Here is a 16,050-nt window from a genome sequence, read left to right on the forward strand (position 1 = left end):
CAATAATAGGAGCGCATTGACGATTTTTTCTTAACTCGCAAAAATCTTCAAACAATTTGTTACCGATTGGTGATAAAATTTTTTGGAAATAATGAAATCGGGGGGATAACGCCTTTTTTTTCAATGGTGATTTTTCAAAAATTTATTTTAAAAAAGTACTAACTATCAAATGTTTTTTATTAGTTCGCATTTTGTTTCAAAACTACTTCAATGAGTAAAAAAATAAAAATTTGGAATATCTATACATGAGGGGCTAATTGATCGGTTCTCGACGATCATTGTGGTATAGTGGGACCCATGGCGCCACCCAAAATTAATATCGACTGCAAATAAAACTGATGAATGCATTTTCTACTCTACCGACACTGTTTGACCGACTGCAAGGACCGTGCACAGATGTTGTTGTGTACAGTTGTTCCCTCACATTTTTCATAAATCTGTGACAGCCGTAGATGCGATGTGTACAGTTACGGAAGTACGAAGTCCCCCCACCCGTGTTCCCAAACGGAGTGTGACCACCTGAGTTGTACAAACGACCCCCCCTCCCTTTTTTTTTGCTACACGACACAAGCCACTGCAAACGCAAACGTGTCTTCGACTCGTGCGGATCCCCTCTGACAGCGTCTGCTGTCTACGAATGGTTTTAACTCAATTTAATCATTTCTCCATATTGAAAATGATGGATTAATGATGGGAGATCGTCCTCTGGGGCTGTAACGCGGAATTGAGTGTCTAATTGGGGCGCGTGGAGTGGAAAGCCATCGAAAAGAGTACATAACCTACTACTGTGTTTATATCCATCATTCAAGCACTTCCACGAAGCCGGAGAATGAGTGGAGAAACACAAATATCGAACATTGTTAACGAGATTCTGGTGAGCATTGCCATTACTTCACGAATTAGCAATTGAGTTAATTAATTGAGAGCTGATGAACGAGAAGTTTTTCTTTGCATTGTTCAGAAAGTGGAGGCTATCGAGGAGGCCTTCAGCTGTGTCCTGGTGCACAATTTGGACAGCGAACTCGCGAAGACGAAATCATGGCAGACGGAGTTGAGTGTGGCCATGGGGAAACTCCCTGCGGACCAGCAGGACGCGGCTGTGAAGCAGTTCCTCTTACTAGCAGCAGGAATGACTAATCATCGACGCTTGCAGATGCTGCTGGGGCTCCTGGAGGGCCTAGTGAGCGGCAATGTCTTACCTGCAAGGTAAGGTTATCAAAGAACTAACACTGGAAGCCATTCCAAATTTGTTGGAAAATTGAAATGGCAGACAATATTATTCCATTCTTTTATTTCAATACTTTCAGGTTTAAGTTTAGGTTTATCTTTCTTATTTTAGGTTTATAAATAAAAATTATGATTGATTCGAAATAACGCATTGTTGGAACACTTTACGAAATTTACAATTTTATGAAAAAAATCAATGGACACTATAAATTTCAGTTCAAATATTCCACAAAAATTTATATAAATCCGTAAAATTCAGGTAAATATATTCTTGAATTTTTCATTAATTGAAAATTAGCATTATTTGGTTTTGAACATTTATATTTTGATTCGAACTTCAAATGAATTGATGAATTCTTGTTTTCCTGCTCAAAAATGTGGAATGTCATTGAATTTCTCGTGACATTTGAAATTCCATGATTTGTTCCCCCCAAATTAAATTCAATGTCACTCTTCTAAAAATTCCAACTAAATTGTCCCTGAAATTTCAATTTACCCCTAGTGCATTTCCATTTCTCCCATAAAATGTCAGCCAATTCCACCCAAAACTGACATCTCTCCCCTCTCCCCTGTTCCAGAATGGTATGCGAATCAATCCTAAGTTGTGAGAAACTAGTCTACGACCTGCAAGACTTCTGGGTAGAATGTTTCGGTTTAATCCGCCGAATAACCAGTGGCGTGGACTACAAAGGCGTCCGAGAAATAATGCGCGGCTGCATAGAGAAAGCCCAGACGATCCCAATCCGGCTTAACGCCTCAGTCCAGCCGCAACTAAAAGCCCTGGAATACGTATTCGAGAACATTTTCGACAGGAACACCTCTCTCCTCCCCAGCTACTTCATCATAACCGAGATCCAGAAGGTCTACCCAGACAACAAAAACTGGCCACATTGGAAATTGGCTTCACTTCTCTCCAGCTTCGTCGAGAGTTTTCGTCCAGTGGCTCAAATGGTCTCTAAAATAGGCCACTCAAAGATGCTGCCAGTTGTTGAGCACACTGGCTACGCCGACTACCCGATAAATCCCTGGCTCCTGGACCCAACAACCCTGAAATTTTCGCTGAAAGGAAGTCTCCCATACGATGCTGACCTCCTTAAACCTCAAACCGAACTCCTTCGCTACGTTTTAGAGCAACCCTACTCCAGAGACATGGTCTGCTCGATGCTGGGTCTCCAGAAGCAGCACAAACAGCACTGTGTAGCCCTAGAAGACCAAATGGTTGAGCTGGTGATCCTGGCCATGGAGAGATCTGAGAACGACGCAGTTCAGGCTGAGGGAGTGGACGGAACAGTGGCGAATCACTGGGTCTGGTTGCACCTCTCCTCCCAGCTGATCTACTTCATCCTCTTCCAATTCGCCTCCTTCCCGAACATCGTAAAGGCCATTCACGAAAAACTAGCAGCTAGAGACTTGAGGAAGGGAAGGGACCACTTGATGTGGGTTCTACTGCAATTCATCTCAGGCAGCATTCAGCGAAACCCCCTGGCCAATTTCCTCCCAGTCCTGAAGCTCTACGACCTTCTCTACCCTGAGAAGGAGCCCCTCCCAGTCCCAGATTACAATCAAGCCCTGTGCACCCACCAGATGGCGATCACTTGCATTTGGATTCATCTACTGAAGAAGGCTCAACTGGAGCATGCGAATATCCATCGACCCATTCCAACAGCCTTGAAGGCCCACCACGAATTCCTCCAGCACTTGGTGATGCCAAATACGTCCTTGTGCATGGGATCAGACTACAGAATAGCCCTTTTATGTAACGCATATTCAACTTATCAAGAATATTTCAGCAGACCCATGGCAACACTAGTCGACACTGTCCTAGGGACACAGAAGAACCAGCAGCAGCAGCCACTGCAGTCAAACCTCCAGAACAATGCGGCACTGGCAACAGGTCCAATAACACCCCTGTCAATGTCCATCCTGGACTCCCTGACTGTTCACTCGAAGATGAGTCTAATTCACAGCATTGTCACTCATGTCATCAAGCTAGCCCAGTCGAAAAGTAATATGCCACTGGCGCCAGCCCTGGTGGAAACCTACTCTCGCCTCCTAGTGTACACCGAGATCGAGAGTCTGGGGATCAAAGGGTTCATAAGCCAATTGCTCCCCCAAGTCTTCAAATCCCACGCCTGGGGCACCCTCTACACTCTCCTAGAGATGTTCTGCTACAGAATGCACCACATACAGCCCCACTACCGTCTCCAGATCCTCTCTCATCTCCACAGTCTGGCAGCTGTTCCCCAGACCAATCAGACTCAATTGCATCTCTGTGTGGAGAGCACAGCCCTGAGGATGATCACCGGGCTGGGATCTGCTGAGGTGCAGCCCCAACTCTCCAGGTTCCTCTCAGAACCCAAGACACTAGTATCATCGGAGTCTGAGGAGTTGAACAGAGCTCTAGTTCTGACCCTAGCGAGATCCATGCACGTGACTGGAACAGGCTCTGACCCCGTCGGTGGCACCTGGTGCAAAGAGTTACTCATCACAATCATGCAGAATACCCCGCACTCCTGGGCCATCCACACCCTCGACTGCTTCCCCCCAGTTCTCAGTGAATTCTTCAAGCAGAATAGCGTCCCCAGGGAGAACAAACAGCAGATAAAAAAGGCTGTTGAGGAGGAGTACAGAAACTGGGCGTCAATGAGCAACGAGAACGACATTATAGCTCACTTCTCAGTGCCTGGTACACCTCCCCTATTCCTCTGCCTCCTGTGGAAGATGATTCTGGAGACAGATCGTATCAGTCCCATTGCCTACAAAATTCTCGAGAGAATAGGCGCCAGAGCGCTCTCCGCTCATCTGAGAAAATTCTGTGATTACCTAGTCTTTGAATTCGCCAATAGCGTGGGGGGACAGCACGTCAACAAGTGCGTGGACACGATAAATCACATGATATGGAAGTACAATATTGTTACAATTGACAGGTTGGTACTCTGTCTGGCACTGAGAACGCAAGAGGGTAATGAGGCGCAGGTATGCTTCTTCATCATTCAACTGCTCCTCTTGAAAGCCGCTGAATTTCGAAATAGAGTTCAAGAATTTGTTAAAGAGAACTCCCCAGAACACTGGAAGCAGTCCAATTGGCACGAGAAGCACTTGGCATTTCACCGAAAATTTCCTGAGACTTTTGCACCAGAGGGGATTATGGATCAGACGAGTGGGGGGCCAAGTCAGTATCAGAATCTGCCTGTTTACTTTGGCAATGTCTGCCTGAGGTTTCTACCAGTCTTCGATATCGTTGTCCACAGATATCTGGAGATTCCCCCGGTTATCAAGAGCCTGGAGATCTTGCTGGAGCACCTGGGGTGTCTCTATAAATTCCACGACAGACCAGTCACCTATTTATACAATACTCTTCACTATTACGAGAAGAAACTCAGGGACAAGCCACAACTCAAGAGGAGACTGGTGGCAGCTGTGCTGGGGTCGTTGAGGGAGATCAGGGCACCTGGGTGGGCCCTGTCAGAGCCCTTCCTCCATTACATGTCGAGAGTACCTGAGGAGGCTGTCTCATGGGTGCCAGAACTCGACTACTACATCAGACTCGTGAGGAGAATCGTCGAGACGATGTCAGGGACTCCACACTTTCCCTCAGTCGACTGGAGGTTCAATGAATTCCCTAATCCTGCAGCTCACGCTCTGTACGTCACCTGCGTCGAGCTCATGGCAGTCCCTGTCGCCCCTAATTCCGTTGCCAATGCTCTACTGGACGTCGTTGCCAAGGGCTTCACTGTCATTCCTTCTAAAGACATTCATCTGTGGATCAACTGTGTCGGTCTGCTGATGGCTGCACTACCTGAGTGCTACTGGGCTGCTTTCTACGATCGATTGGTCCTCACCATCAGCAGTCCTGGGCTGGCCAAGTGGCAGTACCACAATTTGACGCCCTTTCAAATGTTCAATTTTGATGTCACTCATAATTGTTTGCTTGAAAATAAGTACTCGTACATACTGGCGCTGGCACATTCCATCTGCCATCATGCTGGGGTGGGGCATATCACGACGATGCCACAGTTCGTTAAGGAAAAACTGCAGCCCGCTGTCACCAGTGAGGAACAGCTCATCTTTGCTTGTCATCTCATTGGGCCCACTCTCGCACGATTCAATGTCGAGAGGCCAAAGTGCGTTGTGGAGCTGACAGTCAGTCTCTATGAGATGCTCGAGCAGATCGACAGGACACAGGCCATGCTGAAGTACATGGATCCTGTGTGCGATCTACTGTATCACATCAAGTACATGTTCGTTGGGGACATGATGAAGACTGATATCGAGTGCATCATCAGGAGGTTGAGACCAGCACTGCAGATGAGGCTGAGGTTCATCACTCATCTCAACATCGAGGAGATCCAGATGAACTGAGGGGAGGACTGTTTCAAGGTTTGAAGTGCATATTGAATATTTCATTGTGCGTTCATCGTGAAAGTGACTTTAGGGGACATTGATTTATTAGCTGTGGTTGTTCGCGAACGACTGACGTAGTTTTAAGAGATTTTCTATTTTCTGTTGATCAGAGTATGATCAGCGGATTTTTTGTATCAAAATAGGACCGTAAGTTCCTGCATATCCATTTATGGAGGATTTATTTTACAATTTTTAAGAGATGATTGTATAATTGGAAATTTTAACGTAAATATATTGCAGTATTGACTTTTTGAATCACTTGGGAGTTGTGGGGGGAGGAGGTAACGGTCATATTTTGATTTTATCTCCACCTTTTTTTTCCGTTCTCTACCAAGAAATTACATTTACATTCATGCTTTACTCCGAGGAAATTGAGGGGGAAACGATCTTTGCGTTGTTATTTGTTACTATCTCAGTGGTAACGAATTTTGTAGACGAAAATTCAGGAAAAAAAACTTCAATCGTTTTTAATTGATATCGCGTTGCAGCAAATGGAAACTGATGAATTACAAAATGATTTGGATCTAAATACTGAATCGTGGCGCTCCAGTATAGATAAAATAATACTGAATACTGAAAAGAATTTGAATCAACTCTTTTTAATTATATTTCGTAATAGTCGGCTCACGTGTTATCTCAGACAACGGATAAGATGAATGCTAACGAATTACTTGAGCAATTTACTGGAAATTTATCCTGCCAGGAGATCGTTGAGTTATTAGTGGAGCAATACTGAGATTTTATATAAAACCGAAGAAGAAACTTCACTTATATTGATATATGCAAGATTTATATTACAATTTTGAGAGTGAATTGTACATTTGAATGAACGTGCGGTATTTCAATTCTCCTTGCATCATGTGGCATTTATCCATGAATTTTAGAGATCATTTATCTGTTTCTCTTTTCCCTCCTCTGATTTATCGTTTTCTTCTCCCAATTGCTCATTCTCTTTCGAAGGTGTCTGCTCAGAATTGTCAGTCGACTCGGGTAATTCTGCGGTTATTTCTATTCCATCGATGTGAATACGTGGTATATTGGTCCCCCTGAAATACAAAATTCGGTGTTATACTCAACAATCGCATTTCATACTGAAAAATCCAATATTATTTGTGAATTTACAATTTGGCTACATCCGAGTCCTCACTAATCTCTCTCTCCGAGAGAACTTCCTTCGGAGACAGTGGATCCATAGGTAACGATGATGGTTCTGCGTCGGTTGTCTCGTCAGCTTCAGACGTTAAATTGCGAATTCTCTCGATTGCTCCTTTACGTTTTTCTTGGAGAATATTACCAATCCCTGAAAACCAATCATTTTTTTATTTTCTGTTGCGAGATTGAATGCCAATATAATCAAATTCTCTATTCTAATAAAATTCATATCAATCAGGAAGGATGGACGTTGAATAATTGATTCCAATTTTTGTGCAGCATTTCGAAGAATTTCAGTGAACATTAAGAAATATTCTTATTGGGTTTCTTTTTATCGTAGAGAAGAGAGAAGAAAATGAACGCGTGACACATTTTGGCCATCTCCCTTTCATTATAGATATTCACGAATGTTCTCTGTAGAGAATAGTAACCTTTTGAGATTTTCAGTGTGTCCGAAGCTGCTGTTCTTCCTGTTCTTCCCGTCGGCGGTAGTATTTTCTTCCACTTTGCGAAGGGAGTATCCTGCGCTTGTCCCCTTTTCTCTGCGATTTTGAACATTTTTCGTCGCTCCTCGGTCCTCTCATACCGCAATTGAATCTTGAGATCGTTATTGGCTTCTCTGAGAGAGCCTGTTAGTGAGACCATGTAGTAAATTATCAATGTCATCAGGACGATGAGGGGAATCACGATACCGGGGGATGCGATGTAGTCCAAAGCCCTGAAAATATTCAAACCCATTCAATCGAATTGAATTCATTGATGAAATCGACTGCATTCGTTTCTCAATACTCACTTGTGAGCTTTTCGGGGTAGCGTGTCCTTCAGACTTTGCGTCGCCATGTAGTAAATCCTGTGATATCCGGCGAAAGGCCCGCAGTGCCAGGAAGGCTTGACCCAGACGATAGCGTATCCCACAGGGAGAACGCAGAGGAATAACATCGTGAGGAGCAATGCGAGATAAAAATTATTGGACCTGAATTACGGAATGTTTCGATTAATTCCTTCCCGACTTTTTCTTCATGATTTTCTTATTTTAGAGAAGCATTCAATCGAAAAATAGCAGTTTCATTCGGAAAATTTATTGATTTTCTATTGAAATGCAAACCACAAGCAAAAAAAACAATAAATAAAATTCTCATAGAAAGTCACTCGATTCACGAAAATAATTTACCTCGAGGCTTTGAACGCAAACCAGCATTCAATTGAAGAATAGCAGTTCCATTGGGAAAATTTATTCATTTTCCATCGAAATGCGAACAACAAATAAAATCTACAAACAAAAAATACAACAAATAAAAAACAATAAATAAGATTCCGAGAGAAAGCCACTCGATCCACGAAAATAATTTACCTCGAGGCTTCGAACACAAACAAGAATTCCATTGAAGAATAGCAGTTCCATTGGGAAAATTTATTGATTTCCTATTGAAATACAAACAACAAATAGAAACAGCAAACAAAACAAAAACAAATAAAAACAAAATTCCTATAGAAGGCCACTCGATCCACGAAAATATTATAATTTACCTCGAGGCTTTGACCGCAAACAAGCATTCAATTGAAAAATAGCAGTTCCATGGGGAAAATTTATTGATTTCCTATTGAAATGCAAACGACAAATAGAAATAACAAACAAGAAAAACAAATAAAAACAAAATTCTCAATAAAATTCCCGTAGAAAGCCACTCGATCCACGAAAATAATTTACCTCGAGGCTTTGAACACAACTTCATGTGGCACATTGCACGTCATGACCGCCCAAGACCTCAAGTACATGAGAATCCCCAGCTTGACAAGATTGAGAGCAGTCAACCCAGGACTGAAGAACATCCCCATCCACACCATCCCCTGGTTATTAACCAAATGCAGGATATTCTCCGCAATCTTGAAGTCCCCGTACTGCGGAAACTTCTTCTCCAAATCCCAGCACCACCAGCTGTGCGTGTACCTCACGAAAACGGCTCGAAGAAAGTCCACCCCCAGCGTAGCAATGATCGTGAGGACTAGATCCATCATCGTGAGCTTGGCCAGCTCCTGCCCGAACATCGTTTCCCAGCACAGTTTCCTCAGCTTTCGTTTAGTCGTTATATTGAGTCTCGAAATAGCTGTGAGACTCACTTGAGTGTTTCTCCTGTCTTCCCCCCAGGAATCCGGGGTCTCGCACACACCACAACCCTTGACGACACATTCCCTCAGTTTTACTCCTCGATCGGGAGATTTGGTCGTCGACAGTTCCTCAGGAACAGCCTCTTGTTCAACGGTTGCGGAATCATTCGAGCCCTCAGTCGACGTTGAGACTTCGTCGTAATTAATGTTGACATCGTAATCGTCGTAGTTGTCCTGGGGGTTTTCGGGCTCTTGTCCCTCGGGGTAAGACCACCTCCCTCGATCGTCCTCTGGTGGATCGAACGTTCGATTCTCAGCCACCGCGGACACGGTTGAATTCTCCTCTAACGTCATCAGGGCGTCGTAATCCATGGATCCGTCGACGTTGATCAGAGTTTCGCCGAGAAGATCGTTGGCGCGCGGCTCGAAGGCGTTCGTTTGGAGTATTGAGTTTTCCGTTGAGTTTGGAGCCATGATCAAGCTCATTGCTGCTAGGCCAGTGGTCAGCATCCTCGACTTTCTCGAGGAGGTGGAGGTGGTCATGACACCTGATGGGAACTCCCCACAGGGAACTTTAACGTCTCGACAGCGAGAGCAGTTCCACGACATGGAGAAGGCAGGGACTTCGGCCTTTGGTTTCAGCGCCTGCAGCTCCTCTTCCATGTGGCTTATCTTGTCGAAGAGGGCGATGATCAGGGAGTAGAGGTTGAGGAGGTTCAGCAGCATGATCCTCGCCAACTGCACCCTCAACTGCTTCCTCGGGTGGTAGTTCTCGGCGAATCCCAGGACTTCGAAGAATATCGGGAAGATGAAGGAGATCAGGGACATCACTACTGTTATCTCGTTCTGCCTCCACCAACTGCTTGTCGCCTCTGGCTGCATACTCCTCGCTACTAACTGCACTACTGCGTAGGCGGATAATGCCAGGAGGAAGATCACTGCGAGGTTCACGAGAATTCGAACTGTTGTGATTTTCCAGCTGGCGAGGGGAAGAATGAGGTGAGGGAGTGAATTGGGAGCAGTTTAAGGATGTACTACACCCTTTCAGCCGAAATTCACGTTTTTCTTCATTTTTCTGGCAAATTATTCATCGGATTAACGCGAAATAATATACCGTTTTTGCGTTTTATCATTACTTAATGACTCACGAAATTTCATGGTAGTGCAATCATTTTCCTGCATTTTTTCTAAAGTTTTGTGAATTTCCGTTAAAGTTTTACAAAAAACGCAGGAAAATTATGTCACGGAATTTTTCCAAAGCGTTTCGTCATTTTTATCTGAATCTCCCGTGAATAATTACGATACCGTCATTTAAATTTTCTGAGTCGATTCCGTAATCGGTGAGTGAATTGTGAGTTCTGTAATTTTTACTGAACCTTTCCCTCCGTGTGGAATGTTCGATTAAAATTGAACATTTGTGAAAGTGAAAAACAAATCACGAAATCAAAAGAGCCACGCGAAAATTCAATTCCGAGGGAAATACAGACTGTCCGAGTTGTTTTTCCTTCTCCGCTTCTTCCAGAAGTGCTTCCTTGAACCCTACGATGGTGCTCGCTACCCTGTTGTGTGCAGTCTCCGTATTCCCAATCATGAAGTCCCACCCTGTGAAGAGTTTCCAGGAGAATGCACACTCGTCTTCCTTCTCCGATAATTTGCTCATCCGCGAATTTTCCGCCATTCTGAAGAGCCAAGCGATGTCAATTAATTTTATTATGCAATTGATTCTATTATTATTCTATTGTGAACAGCGAGATGATGAATGAATTATTCATTACTTGCGCAATATGGCGACGAAGCTGTACGTATAAATCACGAGATTGGCGAGAAAATATGCCAGCGGCATTCTGTATCCCACGTCCTCAGAGTTCCGATTGGTGTACCATCCGTAGAAGAATGGGGAGTACTTGATTATTCCCTCGAATTCCCAGAGTGTCAGCAAGTGGGTGGCCTTAGCCTTCACTTCCGGAGGCATGATCTTGCGATCTCCCGCCAAATTCTTATCGGCCGTCAGAATTTCCGGGACCGCGACGAAGACAGTCAGTATCAGGGATATCACGAGGTTGATCCAGAAGAGCCAGCGGAGGAAAATGAAGTAGGAGGCGACCGCAGAACCGAAGTGAGACTCGATTTCTTTTATTCGGAGCTCCCAGGGCACCACCCACGTCTGCAGGTTGACGATTTCTCGCCGAAAGTACTGCCATTTCTGCAGCCGAAAGGATAATGCCTTATTTTGACGTTTCAAAAAAATATTGGACTAGTGTTTTTTTATACGGATAAATCATGGAAAATTAACGAGTTACGGACAGTTCGTTTATTGACTATAACTCCTTAAGGATGATTATCCAAAATCGCAAGTAAGAGCCTGGGTATGAGAAAAAATTATTTTATTCATTTCTACCAAGACTATTGCGATTAATTTTTTTTAACGTTAGAAAAGTTAGTTTTATATGCTCTGCTGTCAGCCGCAAAAATTGCAGAATTTTCCTTGACCATGAAAAAAGACACATTTATCGACAGTATACCGACACTGGCTAAAAATCGTTAATTTTTCATAATTTAAAAAAATAAAAATACAGATCCATTTTTTTTAAATCAATTTTTTTGGATTTTGAGATGAGAAACAAATCAAAATACAGCGAAAAAAATATTTATGCTCAAGATATTTTGCATAAAAAATCTCAAGACAACAAGTGATTTAAAAATCGAAAACTAATCATTTTCAGGCAGCAAAATTCTTAGTGTGAAAGAATACGAATTGAATTTCCCTGTGAAATTGCTGGGTATTAACTCCACGAATTTCAAAGACCCTCACCTTGTTCATGAAAATCGAGACCTGCGCTAGAACATCTCTGGTGTTCCTACTCTGAGCGAGTCGCACCTGAAGAGCACCCTCGTGCCTTCTGATGTACGACTTTGCTTGTCTCACTAATTTCATTTTTTTCCTGAGCGTCCACGGCTGATGTTTGACAGCCCCCAAAACCTCCTTATGAACCTTAAGCTTTTCAAAAATCTGCTGCTGCTTGACCCTCTCCTCCGTGTCCTCCTCCATCCCGTCGATCGAGATCGCTGTGCTTAAACAAATCGCAATTGCAATTCTCGAGGAATCGAAACTAGAATCGGTAGAGAAGTGGTCAAATTTTTCTAACTCGTGTTTTTTTCCGTAATTTCTATGAATTTTTCAAATTAAAAGAGGGGAAAAATTGAGCGAAAAACCCCTTCAAAAACTAATGTCTAGAAATTCTTGTAGAAAATCGAAAAATGGCGAAAGTTGTACAGAAAGATGACATTTTCTAAAAAAAAAAACCGCGCAGTAAGTCCGCAGAATTCCCCTAGAAGTCCAGACTAAATCCAATAAAATCTTCCATTGAATTCGCAACGTGTTTCTACGAAAAAAGTTCGCCACTTCACTATTGAAATCAATCCACCTACTCTCCAGAGCTCGTAGTAAAAACTGAAGAGCGTCTCCTGGAGCTCCCAGGGACGTCCGCAACGTCCTCACTCAAAAAGCCAGAGGACCCCCTCTTTTTCCTTCTGCTGGACCTCCTGGAGGGCTTCCTCTGCAGCATCGCAGACACCGACACCGAGTAGTCATCGTCCTCCTCCTCCTCGGCAGTGTCAACCCTGCCGACGTGCGCCAGCAACGTCGGGGACAGTGGCATCTCCTCGAACACCTCGGAGGAGCCCCTCCACGTATCCTCGCTCCTGGGGAGGTCCTCGACCAGCGCAAACGTCACAGAGTGGCGTTCCCCCTGGCACGTGCACACAATGACAAAAAATTTGAGCGAAAAGATGAACTGACACTGAATTTCAACCGAACACAGCGAGAATAATCCCACCGCTGCTAGACGCGGATTTAGTTTGAGTCCCTCAAGTACACGTGTTGCAGCCACACCTGGCTACACCCTCGGCTAATCACTGCTGAAACTCGCACATCCCCTCTCTGAATACTCGTTTCAAGTGTGCGTGACACACGCCATTATTAGGATATTCACGAAAATCACCTCATCGACATGATTCCCTTGTTTCGATGGAGATTAATCCTCACTGGATGGGGTCAGTTATTCGGTGTCATTCGTATCCTCTTACAACACGCACGTGGAAATGTTGGGGATCATTGTGGGCACGACCAATCATTAACTTTTGGACGATGTTAATTCCGCTAATGTGAGCGATTGATTAACACCGGTTAATGAATTTTGGCCGATAAGTATAGCAATCATAATTTTGTTCAGCCTGAATTTATTCATTTTTTTGTTGGTTTTTAATGGGGCGAGAGAAAAATGGGATGAGGAAAAATTGAAATGGTCATTTGGAGGGATTTCTAGCCAGAAAATTTCGCGACAAAATTGACATTTCAGAAAATTTGAGCAATCGCTGCGTTTGAATTTTAAAGGGTGCGGGTTTGAATTACTTAGTCTTCTTGGAAAGTCAATGAAATGGAGATTTTTTGTTCTTATTGGTGTGTCGATGACAGCGTGAATTCTACTCTTTTAATTTTTTGGCATATGCCAGAAATTAACAATATGAATAGAAATGCCATACGAATTAGGTGTTCATTGTTTTCAAATTTTAGCTGAAATTTTCATATTTTTCTGACAGTGTTGTTGAAAATTTCACCATTTGTCACTTGAAATTTCGGAAGTAATTTTCTAACAGTAAATCCAATTCATTAGTGAGGTCAATCGGTTTATGTCGACTTAGCTCCCAGTTGAGTTTTCATTGAATAACTCGGAATTTAAGAAAGAAAGCGAAATTTTTGTAAGATCTGTTTCGATAGTCTTCGCTGTTCTTTACAAAAAAGATTTTTAGAAAAATTCAGTAGCGAAGTGGTAAAAGGAGATAAGTGCATTTTTTTTTTCGAAATTCGTAATATTATTATTCCCACTTGAAAATTAATATTTCACTGTGACTCCCGCAAAAATTTTTACTTTTTTTTTTTAAATTGAATTTTGCTAACTTCTTTGAAAATTGAGATATTCGAGAACTGGCGCTAGAATGGAGTCGACTCAAACCGTTTGACCACTTCACTACTGAATTGTAAAAAGCGCCTGTGGGAGCGTTTGAGCGACTTTCTATTCCTCTTTATCCATCAGACCAAAAATTTACGAGGTCGAGTTGAAACCGTGAGAATATCGCGTGTAAACGTCCCCATAACGAAAAAAAAAAGTGATTGAAAAATGTAAATCGGCAAATTTCCTGAGCATTAATTATCCCCGAACGCCAGTGACCAGTGATTTCGCTCACGAAGAGTTTTGATGCCGAATGAGATTACCTGTGGCGACGGCAAAGACGTGAATGACGACCGCCTCCGGTTGATTGAACCGACGCGTAGTATTCCCACCCCTAATTCATCCTTCGCCAGACCATTGGGTTTCTCCCCGTGTTTATCCTCCTCGGTATCCATTTGGCCCTCCGACCTTTATCGAAATTGGAAATAGAGGGGGAGGAGAAAATTGACGTGATAATGGGATTTGAACGCCCCGCTGGTCACTACTCTAATGACTTTGCGTATCCCCCTTGTGCCTCGGTGCTGAAACAATACGCCGGCGTCGTTAAAATCCTGGGTAGCCGCACCTCGTCTAACTGGTGACCATCCACACCCTTGATTATTAGCTCTTCAGCATTGCCGTTGTTTTACATTCATTTTTTTTTTTTTCATAGTTACCCTCGAGGATTATCGATTCACATGGCGAAAATTGAAGTGGCCTCATTCGCACCCTCGCACGACTGCACCCCCAAATTTTTTCTCAATGTAGAGTCAGACTTTGTCGCAGACTGAATTCCCAGAACTTTAATGAGGGTGAATGGTCTCATTATTCCCCAGGAATTCTTTGAATTTTTTTCACATTGTAATTACACGGAAGTTTCGAGGAATTCCGATATTTAAAATTCTAAATTTCAGGGAAAAAATTCGAGACTGTAATTGTGAAGTTCAGTTCGGTTGAGGAATTCTCGTTTTTCTGCTGCTTCAGAACATGAAATCTCATTAAATTCTTGAAGTAGGAAATTTTAGGATTTTTCAGCCTAAATCGAGTTTGTCATTCCGCTGCAAGTGAAATGTCCCTGAAATTTCATTTTTTTTCTACAAGTGTATCCTTGTAACTGAAGCTCTTATTTTTCACCGAAATTGACGAATGCAAACAACTAATCGAGTTGTTACTTGAAATTTGTTTATTGAATAAAATTATGTAAAATATTAGATAGTATTTTTTTTATCATAAGACTAAGAAGTTACAGCTAATTGACGAAACGTCTGTATTATGACGTGATTTTGATGTCGACATTTTGAATAGCCTATAATTTATTAATTTTTCGTTATTCATCGATTCATATTTTTCCTCCAATTGTCGTATTCAATGATAGAAAAATTGAATGTAAAACCATAATCTGTCATTTACTATCTAAAAACTTGTTGAATAGGGAGAGAATGAATGAACACATGACGATTATTCCCCAAAATATCATTCAAATATTCTTGAAAAAGACGAAAATACTTTACACAAATAATGAATTATCCTACAGCAATTAGTCTTGATGTATTCCAAACAACCTGGAACTGGAAACAATACACTGACAAAAACAAAGGTTTTTGAGAAATACGTCGTTACTTATATTAAGAAGAAACTTCTGAATTGAAAATTTTCAAGAGTAAAATATCCTGCACTAAGAAAATAAAAACTTTCGTCATGTAATTTTGTATTTATCCTAAAGCCGAGAACAATTTCTTGATGACAAAAGTGCGATTTCTCGAGAGGTTTTTTTTTATTAGTGTGAGATATTATGCCTCTGGTAATTTTCAAGTCACGAATTTCTTGATACAGTGGTTACTCCCTAACATTTCGATTCCTTAACATTTCAGTCGGAGAAGTTGACTTCCCCCACCATCGACAACGTAAATGTGCCTGGGTAAATCTGATTAAACAGGCAGATTCTTTCTCTCTGTTGATCTCTTTCCTAGCGCCGCCTCCAACGAAAGAGTAAGGGCTTCCCGAACATTTAAAGTAGCTCTACCCTTCAACCGGGCTACGCTGTACTTTCGAATATTTTCAGTTTTAAAATTTTTCAACTAAATTGCATGGAAAAAATTTGAGAAAATTCATACCCAGTCAGTAATATCTAAATGAAATTTCGCAAAATATTGATATTTTTTCAAACATTTCC

General features: G+C 42.4%; 2 protein-coding genes across 2 annotated transcripts; one reads left to right on the plus strand and one right to left on the minus strand.

Moving 5' to 3' along the window:
- Nucleotides 1–593: 593 nt before the first annotated feature.
- On the plus strand, nucleotides 594–5,886 carry LOC107044669 (mediator of RNA polymerase II transcription subunit 23). The gene is made up of 3 exons (XM_015266623.1): nucleotides 594–874; nucleotides 962–1,206; nucleotides 1,806–5,886. Exons 1-3 carry the CDS (start codon nucleotides 830–832, stop codon nucleotides 5,587–5,589), a joined length of 4,074 nt encoding a protein of 1,357 aa, XP_015122109.1. The 5' UTR covers nucleotides 594–829; the 3' UTR covers nucleotides 5,590–5,886.
- A 944-nt stretch (nucleotides 5,887–6,830) lies between these two features.
- LOC107044657 (transmembrane channel-like protein 3) lies at nucleotides 6,831–14,293 on the minus strand (the record flags this gene model as incomplete). Its single annotated transcript, XM_015266607.1, has 9 exons — nucleotides 14,162–14,293; nucleotides 12,319–12,638; nucleotides 11,702–11,960; nucleotides 10,665–11,092; nucleotides 10,377–10,568; nucleotides 8,492–9,868; nucleotides 7,577–7,756; nucleotides 7,215–7,501; nucleotides 6,831–6,931 (listed from the first exon to the last, which is right to left on the minus strand). Coding segments are annotated over exons 1-9 (3,276 nt in total), but the record flags the coding sequence as incomplete, so codon positions are not given.
- Between the last annotated feature and the right edge of the window lie 1,757 nt (nucleotides 14,294–16,050).

This window comes from Diachasma alloeum, unplaced genomic scaffold, assembly GCF_001412515.2.
Source record: "Diachasma alloeum isolate Michigan unplaced genomic scaffold, Dall2.0 Dall_scaffold_00782, whole genome shotgun sequence".
Classification (NCBI taxonomy): Eukaryota; Metazoa; Arthropoda; class Insecta; order Hymenoptera; family Braconidae; genus Diachasma; species Diachasma alloeum.